General features: G+C 42.6%; 2 protein-coding genes across 2 annotated transcripts in view; both read left to right on the top strand.

Moving 5' to 3' along the window:
* The first annotated feature begins 3,251 nt into the window (after positions 1-3,251).
* Positions 3,252-8,419, top strand: MS4A12 (membrane-spanning 4-domains, subfamily A, member 12). The gene is made up of 6 exons (XM_004683400.1): positions 3,252-3,485; positions 4,991-5,128; positions 5,705-5,761; positions 6,449-6,565; positions 8,059-8,166; positions 8,414-8,419. The coding sequence occupies exons 1-6, from the start codon at positions 3,252-3,254 to the stop codon at positions 8,417-8,419; spliced, it is 660 nt and encodes a 219-aa protein (XP_004683457.1).
* Positions 8,420-12,706: 4,287 nt separating this feature from the next.
* Positions 12,707-19,372, top strand: part of MS4A13 (membrane-spanning 4-domains, subfamily A, member 13) — a 17,890-nt gene continuing 11,224 nt past the window's right edge. The window contains exons 1-4 of the mRNA XM_012725159.1: positions 12,707-12,733; positions 13,605-13,745; positions 17,299-17,355; positions 18,282-18,401. Of these exons, the coding sequence (XP_012580613.1) occupies positions 13,617-13,745; positions 17,299-17,355; positions 18,282-18,401 (306 nt within the window). The 5' untranslated portion in view covers positions 12,707-12,733; positions 13,605-13,616. The remainder of the gene's footprint in view (positions 12,734-13,604; positions 13,746-17,298; positions 17,356-18,281; positions 18,402-19,372) is intronic.

The following is a 19,372-nucleotide window of genomic DNA, read 5'->3' as shown; positions in this document are numbered from 1 at the left end:
GTTGGAGTGTTTGGTCATAAAAGGGAGGAGGGGGTGATTCAATAGTTTGGGAAGTGGGGTGAGGAATTACCTGGGAATTGTGCAAGATCTAAAATCTGTAGTCACAGACAGATACAAGGCCATATTCACTTAGCAAATTCAGACGTTTACTCTTCTAAGTATGAGGAGATAAGCAGGGAACAGCACGGACAAAATCTGCACCAAAATCTGTGCCTTTATGGAGTTTACATCTCTCAAATGCATTCACCTGCTATCTAGTCGCATGGGGTCAGCAGAGAAGCAGAAAGACGTATTTTCTTGCCTCTTCAGGGTTCCAAGGTAATGTCCTGATGTCTCAGAAAAAAAGGATAAAAGCATTCTTGCCCCAAACATGCAAGAAATTTAAGACAAAAGAGCAAAGATTACATATGAAGGACTCCTGTTGGTGACATCTGTCACCCGCAGCTCACAGTTGCTGGTCTGCACCCCGCTGGCCTCCCAGGCTGCAGTTAGGCCCACGCATCGGCTTCCACCCTCATGAAAAGCCATGCCTGGAAGCGCGCGTTCCTCACCAGCGTGACCACCTCGCGGCTTCCACTGTCCGGCGCTCTCATGTGACCTGCAGACCCAGACCCCGCTCCCTGCAGGTGCCGTGCGCATGTCAGAACAGGGCTTGAGCTCAGATTCACTTTGAATTCTGCCGCTTCCTAAATGTGTGATTACTACCAGATCGTTCCCCTTGGGAAAACTGGGGTCCCAGTGTATAAAATGGCAATGAAGTCTGTTACAAGATTTCTGTAATATAAACCTCCTTTATAAAGTATCTAAATGTCATGCACTATTACTTCTCAAGCAATCCTAAACTGTTATAAACGCACGGCTACATGCGTCATCACCAGTGGCTGAGGTCTAAAGTCTGACTTATTTCTAGAGATGGAACAGGAGCCCTAAGCCTGCTGGCTCCCCTCCCCCGCCTATGTGCCCTCAGATCTACTTTACACGTCTGGGCCGGTAAACATGGAGTCGCCATGTCTGATGCAGGCGGAGACTCCTCAAACTGTGGACCACAGATTGAGACTCTTTTTAAAACTAACCTATGAAAGACAAGGTCAGGAAGTATGAGGAAAAAATTTAACGAAGCGCGACAACCTGAATAGATCACAGACCCATCTGGCTGTTGTCAATGTGTGTGGCAAGTTGCCTAGGGATTGTGCCTTGTATTGGCAACCATCACCCAATAGGATATTCACACGAATAAGTACCAGAAAGTGCAACTGGGACCCAAGAAAGTGTCAGGGCTGTCTTCCCAAACCAAAAGAGAGGGAGTGTGGAAGCACATTCAAACATTACGACTGTTTATGCACTGGAGGGTGGAAGGGAGGATAAAGGACTTTGGAACTAATTAAAGATAACAGATAGGCTGTGGAGCAAGGAAGTAAAAGGCAGCCATAAAATTCAGGTGACTCCGGCAGCACAGAGCTTGGAGCAGGAGAAAGCAGAGGCGCCCCAGGAACACAGTAAGTCTGCTGGAACAGCTTTCCTATCTCTTCATCTCAATAATGGCGGGGCCGGGTCTGAGCCCTGCGTGGGCTCTCAGCCTCGCCCTGGGCTCCAGGGCTTGGTGCTGTCTGGGGCAGCAGGAGAGAGCCGGAAGCCACCAGGAGAGGGACCAGAAGTGAAACAAGGAAGGAATGGCCAGAGAGGCGGGACCAGAAAATGGCGGCCGCAGGAAACACTTCAAAAGCAGTGCTGAGAGGTGACAGAGCCGGTTGGAATAGGTGCCGTTCAGGGGGTGCTAGTCAGAGAAGCACCTTCCCTGCAGCCTTTCATGATGACGTAGCTGCAGGTACACATTAGCGTGGCAAAGCTCCACACGGCCTGTGAGCTACACTCACTGAGGTGCCTCCGTGGCAGAGACTCACGGAGAGGGCCGCACCTTCTTGCTAGTCCAGCATTTTTATGGGGGGAAGGTCCACACTTTATTTATGTCCCTGGGTATTCTGAGTGACAGCTGGCTAGGGTGTTTCACTGCAGGCTACAGTGGCTCCTTTAGGACTAGCCATCATCATCCGTGGTGGCGGAAGTATCAGGATTCTCTGAGTACGTGGTCTGAATCAACATCCCTCCTAAAATACCCATGAGCAATTTGTACATCATCCCAAGGATGAGGGCATCCATAACGCCTGCATTCTGGATATTCAGGATGTATAAGAAAATGACTTGAGGAGAAGGTTCCCCTCCCCCCAAAAAAATCTAACATCAAGAACAATGTTTTCTGTTACGATTTTTTTCAAGGAGTAATAGTGATTGTTGTCCATAACTAGCAGCGCTGATTTATTTCCAGCAACACTTCCCTTGGCTACTGAAGACCCTGTAAGAGCTGCTCTAAGCTCCACCAAGAACATAAACAAATGAGAGACACCCTGAGTATGTTTCTTAAACAACTTAATTGACCATGGAACTTATTTTGACTCAAACAACGTCCACAAATCTCTCCCTTAATGAGATTTCCAGGTGGAAAGTAAGCAACCTGAAGCCCCTACTGAAGACTACAAAAGAACACTGACTCACTAATTTTACCTTCTCCATGACTTCTAACTCTCCTGCTCTTACCTATTGATGATGAGGAACAAGTATAGCTGCCTGCTGGTTGTTAGAAAGACCCCACCCCACACTCCTGTCAACCAACCCAAAATTCCAACAAACAACTTAACCTCATTAGACCTCTCCCCCTGCTTAACCTTTTAAAACCCTCCCAACCTTTAGCCCTGATGGAACACACGTTGGGTCTGTCTGTTACTGTGGAGCTGGGCTACGCTGCCCCTTCTCCAACAAATATATTCTTCATTATCTTGCAGCTTGATTATTTCTTAGATGACATAACCATGTGTGAATTCTTTACTTGGAAAAGTAGCAACAAATAATTACAAATCTTGGACTGCTTTTCTTACAATCTAGTTGTGTTTGCAGCCCTGGATTAGGAGACAGATGGACCTTACAAACTCAATGAGGAATGGGAAAATAAGTGTAATTTTTCCAAAATAAAGTGTATTCTCCTCCTTCACTTCCTTCTGAGTATATGAAGTACTAGATTTCATAATTTAAAAAAAAAAAAAACATGTTTGTGTTAGTTGTCACTGCCCCCTACCTGCTCCCTTGTTCTCCTCCACTTTCATAAGTAATTGGCATTTGACAAGACTTTCTTCAGTTTTTTTTTATGGGTAAATGTATCATGTTTTTTTCTATTGTAATAGGACAGAATGCAGTCATCCATGCCAACAACCCAACCTAATGTGCATGAAAACATAAACAGTCTTTTCTTGCCTCCGCCATATCAACCATCTTCAAGTTCCATAGTTCTGAACCAATTTCAGAATGGTCCGCAGCCCTTCGTTATTTCAGGAATCTTCACTAACGGTCAGCCGATTCAAGGAAATATACAGACAGTGGATCCAATTGTAGGAACAAAATCTAGGAGCTTTACTACAGAGGCAAAAACACTAGGGGTAAGTCCACTTACTACAGAATTTCAACTCTGCATGTGCAAGGTGTTATTGTTCTTAGAAGTTACAGTTGGAGAGAAGTTTCTGATCTTATCACCTACATACAATCACTAAAAAGTTCTGAATGTTATGCTGGAAACCACATCCCTTTCAAGATCCATGTAGACTTTATCTGCATATAGATTTTATCCTGGGTTCTTTTAGAGTCAAACGAAATTCTAATGAGTGAGAAAGGGTTCTTCCTGACAGTAGATGTCATGGGAGCTCCCGCACTTCTGCTTTGATCTCCCTTCTGCAAAGTACCTTGATCCTGTCTGTGGCTTAGTTACAAGGGTGGCATTTGTACATAGGTGAGTTCATATTAGATTGAACAATTCATGGCTACCTGAAAAACATTAGGAGCCACAAATGGGCAGTCTAGAAAACAGGGTGTGAAATAATTAGGGAGTTACTCCATGGATGGTGCCTCTCACCAGGCACCCATGCAGGTGTGATGACTTAACTGCTCTCCTTGTCACTCTCGCAAAGGGCATTTGATCATTCATGATCTGCTTTACCTTGGCAATGTAAAAGTTATATATAAGACCCCTCTTTCAAGGCAGAATTGTTCAATCAGCTGATTAACAACCTTGATTGCATTTGCATCCTTAACTCCCCATTGCTTAAAACACACTCAGATGTACCCAGATCAGAACATCCACATCTCAGGGGAGAGGGGAAAACACCCCCACAGTCACTCCCCTCTTTTGGTCATCCTTCAGCTACAGTGCACTCCACTAACACAACCCAGCAGACTGCACACTCTCTCCCTGCCTATGTGTCTACCTTCTCTGCTAGAATGTTCATGAATTACACTGAGTGCCCATGACCTACCAGAGACTCTTCTGGAAGTCCTATTACATATTTCAAGCTTCGACATTTTAGGAAGTTGTAAGAGACCAGGGTACACTCTGCTTGGAGATGACATTTGAGCAGAGGCATGAAGAAAGGGGCGAGCTGTGCAGGTAGCAGTTAAGAAGGTCTCTTCGAAGGCAAGGTGGCTTTGGAGAACAAGGAGGAGGCCAATAGAGTAGGAAAGAAGGAGGAAGACAGTGGAGGCAGAAATAAGAACAAGCATAATCAAGCATTAGTTACAGCCATCATTTTTCTCTCTGTTGATTGTTCTCCCATGACTGGGATGGCCCAGCCAGAGAAGCAGTCCACTTGAAAAGTCTAGTTATCCACGTCATGGTGAAGGCATTTTTCCTTAGAGCCTTCTTGCGGTTCCTCTGGGGATGCTAATGCATACTTAAGCAGTAGCACTTTTGCAGTATTCTCTTTGGCCACCCCTGCAAGTGTCCTGGGCTCCAGCACCTGTCAGAAACTTAATGGTCCTCCTCCTGCTCTAGAGCTGTGACTCCATGGCACCCTTGGGGCTTGGCAGATCTAAGCAGATGCAGCCATAAGAACAATGTTTCACTATTGCCTGAAAACAAAGCAATTTTCAAATGTCTGTTTTCTTTTTTCAGGCGATGCAGATCACAATTGGATTGTTCCATTTTGGCCTCGGAATTGTTTTGGGTTTATTATGCATTAATTATCTAAATGTTATGACATTCTGGTCCCTGGCTTTTTTTACCGGGTATCCGTTCTGGGGCGGCCTCTCCGTGAGTAGATTGCCCACGCCCCTCTCCTTCTCAGTTTATATAGTATATCTACACCTAGCCTATCTACAACTCATTTTCTTTATAAGCCCTATGGGTGATCAGTGGGAGAAACTAGATAAATGACATTTCTGAGTGGGGATAAGGGAGAGCTGTGTTCTCTATTTCAATCATACCCGACAAGCTCACTCTGGCAAGTTTAGTTTCCTGTGACATTTGGGAGGGAACTACATGGGCTGTGTAGAGAGTGGTAAAAGGGGTGACTGGGGAAATGATTAAAAATATGGCATTGGCAACGAGAAGAGATGGAGCAGTGAGCTCAGAAGTCATCAGCAGAAGGAAAGCTTACTAGGAATGAGTTCTCAGTGAACATGAAACTCAGGAAAGGAAAGAAAGAAAAAAGCAAGTAAAAAAGACATCATCTCTGAGACATATCCCAGAAAATCGAGACATGTGAGAGAATTTTTAAGAGGGAAACTAGATGAACATAAATAGAGTACCCTTTCTTAAGAAGAAGAGAGTTGCTGGGAAGAATCAAAGAACCCATACCACCTCACAGCTAAATGTGTCTTTCTACAGTTCATTATCACTGGTGCTCTCTCTGTGGCAGCAATCAATCAGCCTAATCTTTGTCTGGTAAGATATCCCACTTCTACTTTTAAACTCCTTTTTTAAAAAAAAAAAAATTTATGGATTTATGCATACAGAACTGGGGTACAGGCCAGAGGTGCAGGGGCAGTAAGAGGGGTCAACAGAGATGGAGTGGGGAGCAGAACAGGCAGATGGACGAACTGCAGCAGACGGGTCAGACCAGGAAACAGGCGCGCCTGTGTGTTGCCTTCCATATTCTACTCTGGAGTCGTCCCAGGTACAACAGGAACACCAGGAAAAAGCCGGAGACTGCCCAGTCTTGACACTCCACCCTGCGCTCTCCTGTCATTGCTGACGGGCAGATGGTGTGGGTGAGGTGGAGACACACACCACGAGCCCACGACAGCTATTTGGGGGAAAGGGCTTCCTGCAAATTTTCTGACCTGCCTACTGTAAGAGACTGTGTATTATTACTGTACTGTGTGATTATTATTTGTGTTATATACAAATATAACAGTTAAGCTGTTGCTTTGTATTAAATACCCTGCATTTAGGCTGCCCACAGAATAGTTTTCATGATAACTACCCAAGAGATAGAGGGGGGAAAAGTCATCTCAACTTCAAAAATTATATTTTAATTGTAAAGATTAAAGACCATTAATTGCCACTGATTCCTACGACATTTCATTTCATTTATCCTGTGTGATTTCTATTTACTGATATGTCCATTAGATACGAGGCAGCCTAGGAATGAACATCATGAGTGCTATCTTTGTCTTCTTTGGAGTGATTTTTCTGCTAATAGATGAGGGCATTAACGGGACATACCAACAAGACTTCTGGGCAGTGGTAAGTATCCTGTAACCTACCTTTGTCTCTTCTCCCCTCTCTTACAGCGTGTTGGGTTTTTTCCTCTCTCACTACTGTATAGTGGATGTCATGTAAAACCCCTTTTTCTATTCCAGCTTTTCTTCTAGTCCTGTGACCTTTAGGACCATAGAATAAAGTGGAAAAGTCACTTCCACAGATGGACTAGGGCAAAAAGAGTCCAGCTCACTGTTACTCACATGATCGATGGGAAAGATTCCAGAAATGCCTAAAGGTACCCAGATAGCATTTCCCAACGATTGAAAATTTTATGTAAATAAAATTGAAATTGAGGTGTTTCATTAAAACAATAATCATATGAGAAGATAACAGAAATCCAAAGAACATATGATTACAAAACATAGCATGTGCTTCTACATATTCTCAAAAGCTAAGTGTAGACAAGATGCAAAAATTTGAGAGGTCCTCCTGGTATCTAAGGTGGAGTGAAGCAAAGGCACAAACTGTAATACCAACCACAAAGAATGAACATTAATCAAAAATCAGCTTTTCCATTGATAGCAACTGGAGAAACGACAACTTACGGAACTGAATATAAGCGCTTTCATATTTCACACCAGAAAGTGAAAAATGACATGATCGCCAAGAACCAGGAAGTGAAGAGAAGCAAGACGAGATCTGAAATAGTTTTAAACGCCTTTTTTCAATACTACACCATCATTTAATGCTGTCTAAATGGAAACCTGTAGGTTGATGACTTAGAAGTCCTCAACGTGGTCATGGATTTCATTAACTTTTCAATTTCAACAAAATTGACTTCTTTTGATTCTTTTATAATCATATAATTCCTCTTCAAAATAGTTAAGTACACAATGATTTCACTTTCAACAAATACTCTCTTGCTTTCTTACACCTCTGTCTCTCCCTCCCTCTCCCCGCCCCGCCATTGCTATCTCTTCATGTCCCCATTTTTCTGTTCACCTTCTGCCTGCAGACAGAGATCTAAAATGAAAGGATTTTTTTATATAATATAATAGTTTATTTTTACATCATTTTATACATTTTTTTTCATTTCAATTGTAATCGCCGTGGGTTTCCCATCACCGAGTCACCGTGTGCCATCACCATAGTCCCGTGCACTTCCCTCCCAATGCTTATTTTTAATTCAAGGCCATGGCATTTGGGACAACGAGTTGTTTTCTGTATTGCTCAGTTTTTAGGGGGGAGGGGGATGAAGATTTTTTTTGTGAAAACAAGACAGCCATTGCAAAGGGGAAAAAATTCGACCTGTTTCCTAATGTTTCTAAATCAAATAGTCTATTGGGCAGATAGAAAATCTTCTAACACTTTAAAGAAAGTCTGAAGTTAATTCACACTCACCTGAAATAGGCAATTGATGATAACAGAACTCATCACGGAGTGAAATAATAAGCCACAGCACACAGCGAGCCATTAGCTTTTGAAGCCTGCATGAGGCTCTCCTGATTACTCTGTGTGTTTATTTCTGATTTCAGCTTTCTGGGAGAGGAATTTCAGCCTTACTGGCTATCTTCTCTGTTGTGGAGTTTATCATAAATTGCATCACTGTCCATCTTGCCAAACAAGCAATCCGCACCAGTGAGGTAAGCTGAGACTCTTCTCGGTAAAATAATTTGAATATATAGTGGAGAAATACAGCCCTAAGGGTAGCCAAGTCCCACAGTGGTCTACCAGAGCACTCTTTGAACTAACTCTGGAGGGAAGAGGCTGTTAAATAGTACTCTAATAACAAGACTGTTTTGTTTATTCTTTCCAGCCTGTGCTGTTCACTTCACCCATACCCATAACCATTCCTCTGACAGTAGGGTCCTCCTCTGCTCCCCCCCCAAGTTATGACCCTCTGGCTAATGCTGTTAGAATATAAAGAAGGAGAAACCATCTACATCTCAAGGCAAAGAACTACTCTGAAGAAACTTCTTAAGAAGCAGGCCCTTACTGTCCATGCTGAATGCTAAATGTTAAAGGCTGCATTTGAGAAATGTGCTCAGTTTGCCACCAATGATGACTGTCTCCCTGTCACTGTTTCTTCCTTTGTACCACTGTCACACACTGGCAAAGATGAAGGACCAGAGAGATAAAGGACCAAAGGACTTAAAATGACTGTACAACTATCTTGAAATTGGAAATTTTCCTGTTAATGTACCTCTTTTCTCAATAAAATGTTAACTAGGAGCATACGCCTTCTTTGGTATTTGTTTGAATTTATTTTGGTTCATGAGTTGTAGACCTGGAGGTCTGACAAAACACTGCATAGCAGATTGATAAAGTTTTTAAACTTTTCTACTGATGTGACATAGCATTTTAATAAGTTTCAGGTGCATCACTGAAAATGTATGTGTATGCCCCATGTTAAGTTCAACACCAAAAGTCCAGTCTATCCTACACCACACCATTGTGCCCTTTGTTCCAATTTACTGACTCCAGATCCCCCTTCCCTCTGGTAACTACTAATCAGCCCTATAATCCAAAAGTTTTATTTATTTTTTATTTATTTAGTTCATGCTTGTTTTTCTATATACCTAATAAGTGAAATCATAGAGTGTCTCTCTTGGTCAGGTGCATTTCTCTAAGTATAATGCTCTCTAGGTCCTTCCATGCAAATAACAGGACTCCATTTGTTTTTATAGCTGCATAGTATTCCACTGTGTGTATAGACCACATCTTCTTTATTCATTCATCAATCAATGAGCACTTTGGTTGTTTCCAATTCTTGGCTATTTCAATTTTGCTGCAATAAACATGGAGATGCTTATGTCTATTTGAATTAGTGCTTTTTCTTTTTAAGGTAGATAATTAGAGGTGATATAACTAGATGATGTGGAATCTTGTTTTGTTTTGTTTTTTTGAGGTATTTCCATCCTACTTTCCATCATAGCTGCACCTATTTACATTTCTAACAACCAGGTACAAGGCTTCCCTTCTCTCACCTCCCTCTCCAATGCTTGTTTCTTAGCTTTTTTAAAATTTTTTTTTTTTTGGCATAGAACTGCAGTGTAGGCCAAATAAGGCAACCCTGTTCAAGCTATAGTTTATTTGCTTTGATTCCATGTTTTTTCTACAAAATCCCAAATATGTATTCATATTTAGTCAATGAATTTGAGAAACTGAATTGCTATAGCACTTAAGAATAAAATTAATATCTCTAGGATTTAGCAGCCAATACAGATTATAAAAGCCTGGGCATATATATATATATTTTTTAATGTGGTCACTTTGGAATCACAATGTAAGGATGCCAATAGAACAAAAGACAGAGTGGGTTCATAATCGACTTTAAACCTCTTTCATGATCATAAAAAGATCACAGCAGCTTTGAAATAGTCATAATTTAACAACTATAATGGCATTAGAGGCACTTATGAGGTTTATTTTCTTAAAAAAATAATCAGTCTTCCTGAATGTTTTCCTTATTGGTTATCATTCACTAAATGTTCAACTTCTCTGGACAACGAAGCAAATTTTCCTGAAATGAGAATCTGCACTGCTTAATAGCTTCAGGGATGTCTGCTCTCGGCTTCTTTAGCGCCCTGGTAAGCTAACATGATGACCTATTAGCTTGTCAGTTAATTTACGATCACATTTCTTGCTGGAGTTTGCTGGTTTACTACTTCCTCATGCATCTCCCCAGATCCTACGCCTTACATTTTCTGGCTGCTTCCTCACTTCTTTCCACATCTCTTCATAAACACTTAACCACTGTCCACATCAATTGAAACCTGGAATAACTTCTGAGGTAAACTCACCTCAGCAGATGGCTTAAAAAGTCACTCCGGATGTAAAAATAAACTTGGTAATAATAATTAAAAAAAAAAGTCACTCTGGTGTCTTTAATAAATACAGGTGAGAGCCCTGCGATGACTTAAGCTTAAAAGTGGGGTTTGGGGGAGGTATCAACTCACATTACTGGCCATTTTCAATAATTACACCCTCTAAAGAGCATTTGTGAATAGAATTACTCTTTGCGTACAGAAAAGGTGAACAACAGTCTTTTCATCGGTGATGTGTGCCTCAGCTGCGACTGTGTCTACTCGACACACGCTAGCTGGGTCAGTAGCCCCGCACCATTCCCAGAATTCCCACCAGCTGATCACGTGGTGTGGATCAGACCACGTGGTCCGCCCGCGCAGCGAGTCTGCGCAGGGGCAGGGTGCGCAGGCGCGAGGACCACGCCTCTGCCGTTGGAGGTCGGCGCAATCTGAGCGTCCTCCCTGCGCGGGTTCCCAGCAGGCTCGGTGATGACTGCTGGGCCGGGCCTGGAGACTTGACCCTGAGCGCACCACACCTGAGCGCTCCCTCCTTCTCCGGGCCTGCGCACTGGCGGGAGAACCTGGACCGGGTGCAGGGAGACCCCTTCCGGGGGGGCAGGGCGACCGGCCCGCGCGGGGGGCCTTTGGGCCTCCACCTGAGGACGAAACTTGATCACCAAGACCTTGATCCAGTACAATGCGGGGTAATGTTGTCACTTCGCCTGCACAGTTTCTTGAATGTCACATTCCCGTCAAGGGTCGTAGAGACGATTCAGGGGACCCCACACACACACACACCCCACCCCCCCACACACACTCTCCCTTCCCTCTGCACAGGTTGGGCCTCACCTGTGCACCCCGTCTTGGTTTCATCACACCGGTGTCTCAGGGTCACGGCTCAGAGCCGGCCCTGGACATGCAGAAATAAGTTTGGGAGCTGACGCTTGGCTTGGGAGCCGGTCCTGAAAGTCAAAAGTTAGTCTTCGAGGTGATAGGAAGTAGGAGAACTCGAGGGGAGCCAGGAAGGCAGAGCAGGCGGCCCCGTGGCAGGGCGGCAGCGGAGTCCCGGGAGTGCTGAGGATGGGGAACAGTTCATGAAGGGCTTGCTGTGCCCAGGGGAGACAGTGAGGAGTTTTCACTCCTGCTAAAGACGGAGAAGTACTTTACAGATAGGACTTTGATGACCGTGCCAGCTTTTTTAAGTAAAGCAAGTTTAGGGATGAGGACAGAGGGTTGGGAATAAGGACTGGAGGCCCACTGCTTTGGGATTAGCCAGGGGGTCTCCAGAAAGTAAACGATTACTTCTATTTATTTTATTTCAGAATCCTTTTTTAAAATGTGATGCTTAACTGGATTGTCATGTAACCATATGTGTGTTTTAAATCTGTGTGTGTGTGTGGTGTGTGTTTTAGATTGAACTATTCGAGGAATATGCGGGGGGAGGGTGTGAGTGTGTGTGTGTTTTAAATCTAACCATTCCAGGAATATGGAAGAGGATGTGTGTGTGTGTTACATCTAACCATTCCAGGAATATATTGTAGGTTTTCTTTCTCCTTTTTTGAAATAATCAAGTCTATCCCCCTGCCCATGCCTTCTGCTCCTGCTATGAGTGAAACCATCCAGTATTTTTCTTTTTCTTTCTGACATTTAATTAAGCATCATCCCTCCCAGCTCCATCCATGTTGCTGCAAAAACGTGTTTATCTTTTTTTGATTGCTGAATTATATTCCGTTGTGTATATATATGTACCACGTCTTTTTAATCCAGTCATCTATTTGGGGGCATTTAGGTTGATTCCATGTCTTCCCTATTGTAAATAGAGCAGCAATAAACATGGGGGTGCAGGTGTCCTTTTGAATGGATGTTTTTGTGTCCTTTGGGTACATACCTAAGAGTGGGATGCTCTTTGCTTTCTTAATGAAGATAAGTACAATAGCTTTGTTTTTAAAATGCAAACATGGCATTATTAAATGTAATGAATTGATTATGAATTGCAAATAAATTGATAAAAGCTTTATTGAAAATACTACTCTATGGGTGTTCTTTATATTTTTACCATCCAGAGATGCATTGTTTACTAAAAAGAGAAAAAAATATATTCCAGTACTTTTCAGTTATGGAGACTGCCATTCAGGAAAGGTGGATACTTCTAAAAATTAAGGTCTGGAAAGAAGGTGATCACTCCTTAGTTTGGGTCAGTGGTTGCAAAGCAGTCGGAATCAACCATAAATATTTCCTGTTGAGCAGAGTGCATGTGTGTGTGTGTGTGTGTGTTGTATTGTTTTGCAGAAATTTGCTAATAAAAACAGCACAAAGATCAGAGACCTAATCATCTGGAGGAAATGCTGGTAGTATGGCATGTGTGCATAGAAGACTCTCTAAAGCAGATGGTCTTGTTTTAGGGGTAAGTAAGACTTCCCTTAAACTCAGTCATGCACTATCTCAATTTAATAAGGAATATTCTTGGATCTGGAGAGGGAAAGATTTAGACAAGGCGCAGCTCTCATGTCCATAAGCAAATAATTGCTTAGACCTAAGGGTACATACCGATTAAGCCAGCATGTACACGGTGAAAGAAAATGGAGGAATAAAGGAAGAAAGGAGTGTAACTGTAAGAGATAGGTTGCTGATCTCCTTTAGTTACTGTATTGATATCTGGGCAATAGATGATTATTAATTCATCTCTTTAAATTATAAACAAAGCTTAGCTAGCTCTCAACAGGAAGGAATTACAAAGATCACTCCTTACATGTAAAAGGAAGACAACTTCTCCAGGGGATGCGAACTTTTCCTTTGAGATGGCTTTGTGTAGACCAGCTGGCGCAGTCTCCTGCCTGCCTATCGAGCGGAGATCTGACTCTCTTTGAAGCCACAGAGCTTTTAAAGGGAAAGATAAATCAAACCTTTCTGAGAGTCAAAAAGTGACACACCCTTAATAAGTCATGAACATAAAATAGGGATTCATGGCTTCCTGCATCCAAAGGGATGAGCAACCATTTATTCTCTCAGGTGCCTCCATCGTCTCCTCTCATGCTGTCACTTATAGGGAGCAGAGAGACAATTCGGTTACAGGAGAATTGAAAGAATACTGAGCTGTCTGATATTCCTAGCATACCTGACTCCTGTTCGGTAACCCTTAGAGCCTTTTTGGGCCTAGTAATCCAGGAATTATATAGTTTCTTATGTTGCTGTTTTTGTAAACACGTTATATGTGTCTAACCGTGGACACTGATCAGACTGATGTCATCAGCACTAACAGCATTCTCTTCTCACAGGCTATCCAGATTATGATTGGCAGTTTTTACGTTCTCATGTGGTATTTCCTATTGATCTTGTATTTGACACAAATTGAAGGAGTCTTTGGGATTTATGACCCTATAACTTTCAGAACAGCATGTTTTTTATGGGGGCTTACTGTGAGTAGAATACATTTATATGACTTATCATTCAGTAGATAATATGGCATGAATGGAAGAGAGAACAGTTACTAAACAAGGATTTGGGGTTTTTTTTATATATAGAATTATGTAACTAAAATCCCATGTTTTTGGTTTCCTCAAAGTCAAATTCCTATTTTCAGTAAATACTGAGTACCTGTAATTTACCAGTGGTGTTCTAAGAGAGGTGGATATGGGGCGGCCACACAGTGACAGCCAGTGGTTAATTGTACTTAGATGTGTGAAAGGCGAAGACTCAGCCATAATCCTCACTGGGATGGTTCATTTTCATAGATGAGGTTTCATAGTTGATGAGTCCCTACCCATACATTTTCTAGATTTGTCATTATCTGCACTCTTCTGTGGCTTCTGGACAGTCATATTGGCTTTCTTACTTGTTTCAGCAAGTTAGAAATGTCATGTCTCTTTATTTTGTAGAAGAACTGGGGTGTAGGCCAGAGGTGTGGGGGTGAAAGGATTCACCAGAGACAGAGTGGGGAATAGAACAGGCAGATCGACTGAAATACATGGTAAGCAGAGCAAGAGTGAGTCAGGAGAGGTCTGCTCTCCATGCATGAGTCAGCTCCCTGGCCAAAGGCCAAACTCAGGCCAGAGCAGTGATAGCACTGTGTCTGAACGCCTAGCCTCCAGGGAAGCCCCAAGTCTTTTGTTTAAAGAACTGAGCCAGCAGAAAGAAAACTGATAGCGTGAAGTAAGTGGGGAAGAAAAGGGATTATTTGAATTACGTGTTTGTGCAGATGAGAGATGATGAAATTTTTTAAAAGATTTATTTATTTATGCATACAGAACAGGGGTACAGGTCAGAGGTGCAGGGGTGGTGAGAGGATTCACCAGAAACAGTAGAGAGCACAACAGACCGACTGTCGAAGTCCACTGCTGAGGGGAGCAGTGGGCGAGTCAGGAGAGGTCTGCTGCACCATGTGGGTCACCTCGGGGGTGGGGATTGAACTCATGCTAAGATGGACTTAGCTTCTAAGTGTGGTGCTTTAACCCGCTGCGCCACCAGGAAGGGCCCGAGAAATGATGAATTTTAATATGCAAATAGCAAGAAGCATGGATAATCATCTCTGCCAGTGGTTCTCAACTAGAGGTGATTTTGCCCTCCAGATGGTATTCGATAGTACGTGCAGATGATTTTGGTTGTCACAACTAGAGGCATGCATCGGAGGGACAGAGGTTAAGGATGCCGCTCAGCATCGTACAGGGCACAGAACAGCATTCGCCACAAGTTCTCCACCAGTAATTTAAATAGTGTCGAGAGAAAGCTACAGGGAGGACGGTAGAAGAGCAGAGAGAGAGGACAGATTTTGTAGGTAAGTAGGTGAGATGTTGGGAGCTTGTATAACTCCTTTGCATAGCTTCAGGTGTGTCACTGAATTAGGAAGCAAGATCATGAGCTGGGAGTGAGAATGGGAGAGGAAATTGATTTTTTTTCAGATGTTTCAGATGGCCTAGTCATCTAGGAAAAGCAGAGTGCATGGATTATGGGAATGCGGTTTAACTTTAATGCAGCATTGGAAGGTCACTTTCCAGAAATGTTTGGCTACTGAGCTGGGTGACAGGGCTGCGTGTCTGAACTTCCACAGGGGGGCAGGCTTGCAGAGAGAAGGGAAACTGCATTTAATCAACCCTTGTGGTTTGACCACATATCCGTGGTCAAACAAGGGTGTACTTGTAATTGCTGACCATGAAATGAGATGGTGAAGGTGAGACTGTAACAGTGAGGTAAAGATGGGATAGATTCAGGTAGATCCAAGGATTGTCAGGGCATAAACTAGAGGTGGAATGGGCTTTCAGAGTAGATACTTGCAGTTGAGATTTGAGAGGTATAACTCTCTCCCAGAAACAAAGACAAGATCGTGGATGAGAGTGATGAGATAAGGTGGCATCAGACGGCTGGAGGAGAGAAGCACAGGTAAAGGAATGTATACATGTATAAGCTAAAATTTGTAGATTAAGAGATGTGGACAGAGAGCTAGAGATATAAGTCACAATCACCAAAAAGGAAAGCGTGACCACAGGGACAGCAGATGACTCAGCCAGAGAGATGGCAGGTGAATGAGCCCAGTGGCATTTGGCTCAAAGCTGGAGGTGAGCGGATGGCAGTAAGTAAAGGAGCAGGAGCGCCGGGACTGTGAGGGCTGTCACCTGCGAGCGGCGGTGCCTGAGAGCTGTGCGGCTCGGCGGTGGCCTCTGGGAGAGCCCTGTCTCCGTAAAATGTCCAGCGAGTTTCAGAGCTTTGCCTTAGAAGAGCAGCAGGAGAAGAATACTGGGCTTGCCTTTAACATCCAGATAATGATCCATGTTTCTCAAGGTTTGATTGTTCGTGCTATATAGACAGCTCGAGCTGCTGTAGTAACTTACCCAAGAGTTTACCTTAAGCAATGTAAAACTTCTCATTTCGGATGGTAAACTTGGAAAGGCATTTTGTAAAGCACGGTGGTTTGATGATCTGGTTAGACAGTGCTCTGGTTTGCAACTCACACATTTTCACTTCAATTTCTGAACTAGCTCATACCTTCAGTGTGTACCTCCTCGGAGAGCTCAGCTTTAGTTACGAAGTAAAGTGCCAGGTATTTTTCTTGTGTATTTTTCTACAAAATAGCCTTTAACTTAGATTTGTGTCAAAGCATCTAAAACACGTTAAGTCAGGTGGGAACTGTGCAATCCCCCTTCACACACCGTGGCTTAGCAACACATTTCTGGGAGATGGACCAGGTAGCCTGGCATGAAATAACGGAGCTGCTTTTAAAAAGTAAGGCCGAGGGCCCTCACTGGTGGCGCAGCGGGTTAGGATGCAGCACTGCTGGCTGGCTGCTTCATTGCAAGTTCGATCCCCCACCCAGGAGGTGACTCCCATGGCACAGCAGACCTCTCCTGACCTGCCCGCTGCTCCCCTCAGCAGCATTCATTGATCTGCCTGTTCTGCCCCCCACTCAGTGTCTGGTAAACCTTCTCACCACCCCTGCACCTCTGGCCTGTACCCCAGTTCTGTATGCATAAATAAATAAATAAATCTGTAAAAGAAAGAAAATTCTGAACCTTTAAAAAAAAAAAAGTAAGACCAAAATGTGAGTAGTAGCTGCGGCCTCCATTAGGAGCTGTATTTTGTATTAACACAGTTTGCAGTGGGCCAGTGGATCATTTTTCTCATGTCTGGATCTGTACCCAGTGTGGTAGTCAGCGGCGCTGTCTCGCCAGTGAGGACAGGCTACATGTGGTCCTGGAGTGAGTTCAGGAATGGACAGAGGCAAACTTGGTCCCCGAATCAGGACTGCCTCGGTCGCCTCTGGCAGAGCCCACCTCGGCCGCTGTCTCTAGTGACCCTGTCTTAATTACTAACGCTGGGAACTTACCCTGACCCTTTCTACTAATAAGACATCTTTATATTTTGTTGCACTTAGTAAGTATTCTAAAAATAATTGACTTAGAAGAGGGAGTTATTAAAAAACACTTTTAAGTGGCTGAATATTATCAATGAGTATTTATAAATATATATTTTTATATCCAGTTTATCATTTCAGGAGTAGTGGTAATAGGAGCAACAAGGCACCCAACTCTACAAATGGTAAGTTGGAATGCTTAGAACGTCCTAGAAGTCACTTACCACAAAGTGAAATCGTTCTGTTGAAAAATAGTGATATCTAACCAATGAAGTAATCTGTACTACCTAGAAGATAAATGAAGGAACTAATTGGAAATCCAAGAGAACGTAACTTAACGTAGACAAATATGCTGTATTTGTTAGAGTCATGATTATGTAAAGGTTTCTAAATTTAAATACGGGCATTATTTTTTTGGTTTGATATTCACTTTCATTTCACATGCTGTGAACTTCACCATTCAGCCAGATGATGGGCCTGGTGCTGTGTAGACGCAGCGCTGCCCTGTAGCTCCGCTGTCCTGCCCGCCAGGGGGCGGAGCTGGCTCTTGGAACACGATGGAAGGAGGACCTGTCCGCAGTAGGGACCCGTCCATGGCCTGGGTAGACAGACGCGGCAGAAGGGAAACTGGGACTCTTAACCGAAAAAATGCCATAGAAATAAATCTGTCTGGTCACATAATTATAATTATACAGATAATAAAACCAAAATCAAAAAATTTTGATGAATTTCCTTAAAGAATGAAAACCCGGATTGAAGATCACTCAGTCCTTTTTCACTTATTTCTGCAGTCATTTTCCATCTTTTTTTTTCTTTCTGTAGTGGAACTCCTTTTGTTCAAATCATATATTATATAGACTTTCTTCCAGCTGACTCAGAAGATTATAAAATGCAAATATTTTTGAGCACAAATGGAAGATTGATGCTTTTTGGTATGATGATATTTCAGTGTCTTTTCCCAGTTAACTAGGTTTCATGTAAACCAAAAACTTACCCATACTTGTAAATGAGAGACTAGATCAAAGTTTTAACTTAATTTTTTTATAACAATACACATTATTCAACCAAAGTGTTTATTCTGGCTATTACCAATTTGTCGTTCTCTTTTCAGATTATATACGCCTTGATCACGAACATCTTCAGTGTAATTGTTGCAGTTGCTTCAGGAATTCTAATAATTATGGAGTTGTCTGAATTTAATTCTATATCATATAGGAATTTTGGACAAGCGGTAAGTGATGGATTCTACCAGCACATCTTAATATCAAAACAATTGTTCTTTGTATTCTGATATCAAATGGATTTTCCCTGTTTGTGGCTCTTGGACAAATGTCTTCTCTGTTCCTTCATTTCTTTCTGTGTAAAAGGGGAAAAGGCTAATATGTATCTGTTAGCTAATGGCTCGGCCTCCCAAGGCCTGTGGTTCTCATGGCCACTTTGACTTTTCTTCCCGGATGCTTCTAGCAAAGACAGCTACCTCTTCAAAGTACTGTATTGCAAAATCCCTCATTCAGCCTCCTCGGCTAAAACATTCATGTACTCCTTTGCCCTTCTCTGTCTACTGCTGACCCAGCTGCTGAGGATTGTTTATTGGTTAAGGCTTCCTCAGTTGTGTGTGACAGGAAATACTACCCAAATTGATTGACGCCAAGAAGGACTAATGTTAGCTGGAATCGGAGGCATAAGTCACACGTCAAGAACTCAGACACTCACTGTATATATTGTTTTCTTTCTTGAACTCCTATCAAGACATCTTGCTGCTCTGAGTTGAGAATAGCATTAGCACATGTAAATTAAAGAATGTGGCATCGTGACTTTCTATAATCTTGCCCGCTAATTGGTCAGAGGAACTTTCAAACTCAAGTCTCTGACTGTCTCTGCCAACAAAACCAAATCAGGACTCTTCATCCTGCAGTGCCAACCCTCGAGGTTTTTCTTTATCTTCCTGTTACTAGCACCTGTGAATAAACTCTCCACTTGGGTTAATCTTTTTTTTATCATTTTCTCCAAAGATATTACACTCTTTGCGTTCAGTTTCTCACAATATTAAGGCATAGGGCATGTGATGTGTACTTGATGTTTTTGTATGTACTACCGATTCTGTTTTATGCCTCCATTTCTTACTTTGTCTCACTTTTTTTTTAATTTTACTTATTTTTTTATTACAAAGTTTATTTTTACATCATTTTGCACATTTTTTTT

Source organism: Condylura cristata, unplaced genomic scaffold, assembly GCF_000260355.1.
Source record: "Condylura cristata isolate star-nosed mole 26May11 unplaced genomic scaffold, ConCri1.0 scaffold00015, whole genome shotgun sequence".
NCBI lineage: Eukaryota > Metazoa > Chordata > Mammalia > Eulipotyphla > Talpidae > Condylura > Condylura cristata.
This window is presented reverse-complemented; position numbering and strand designations above follow the sequence as displayed.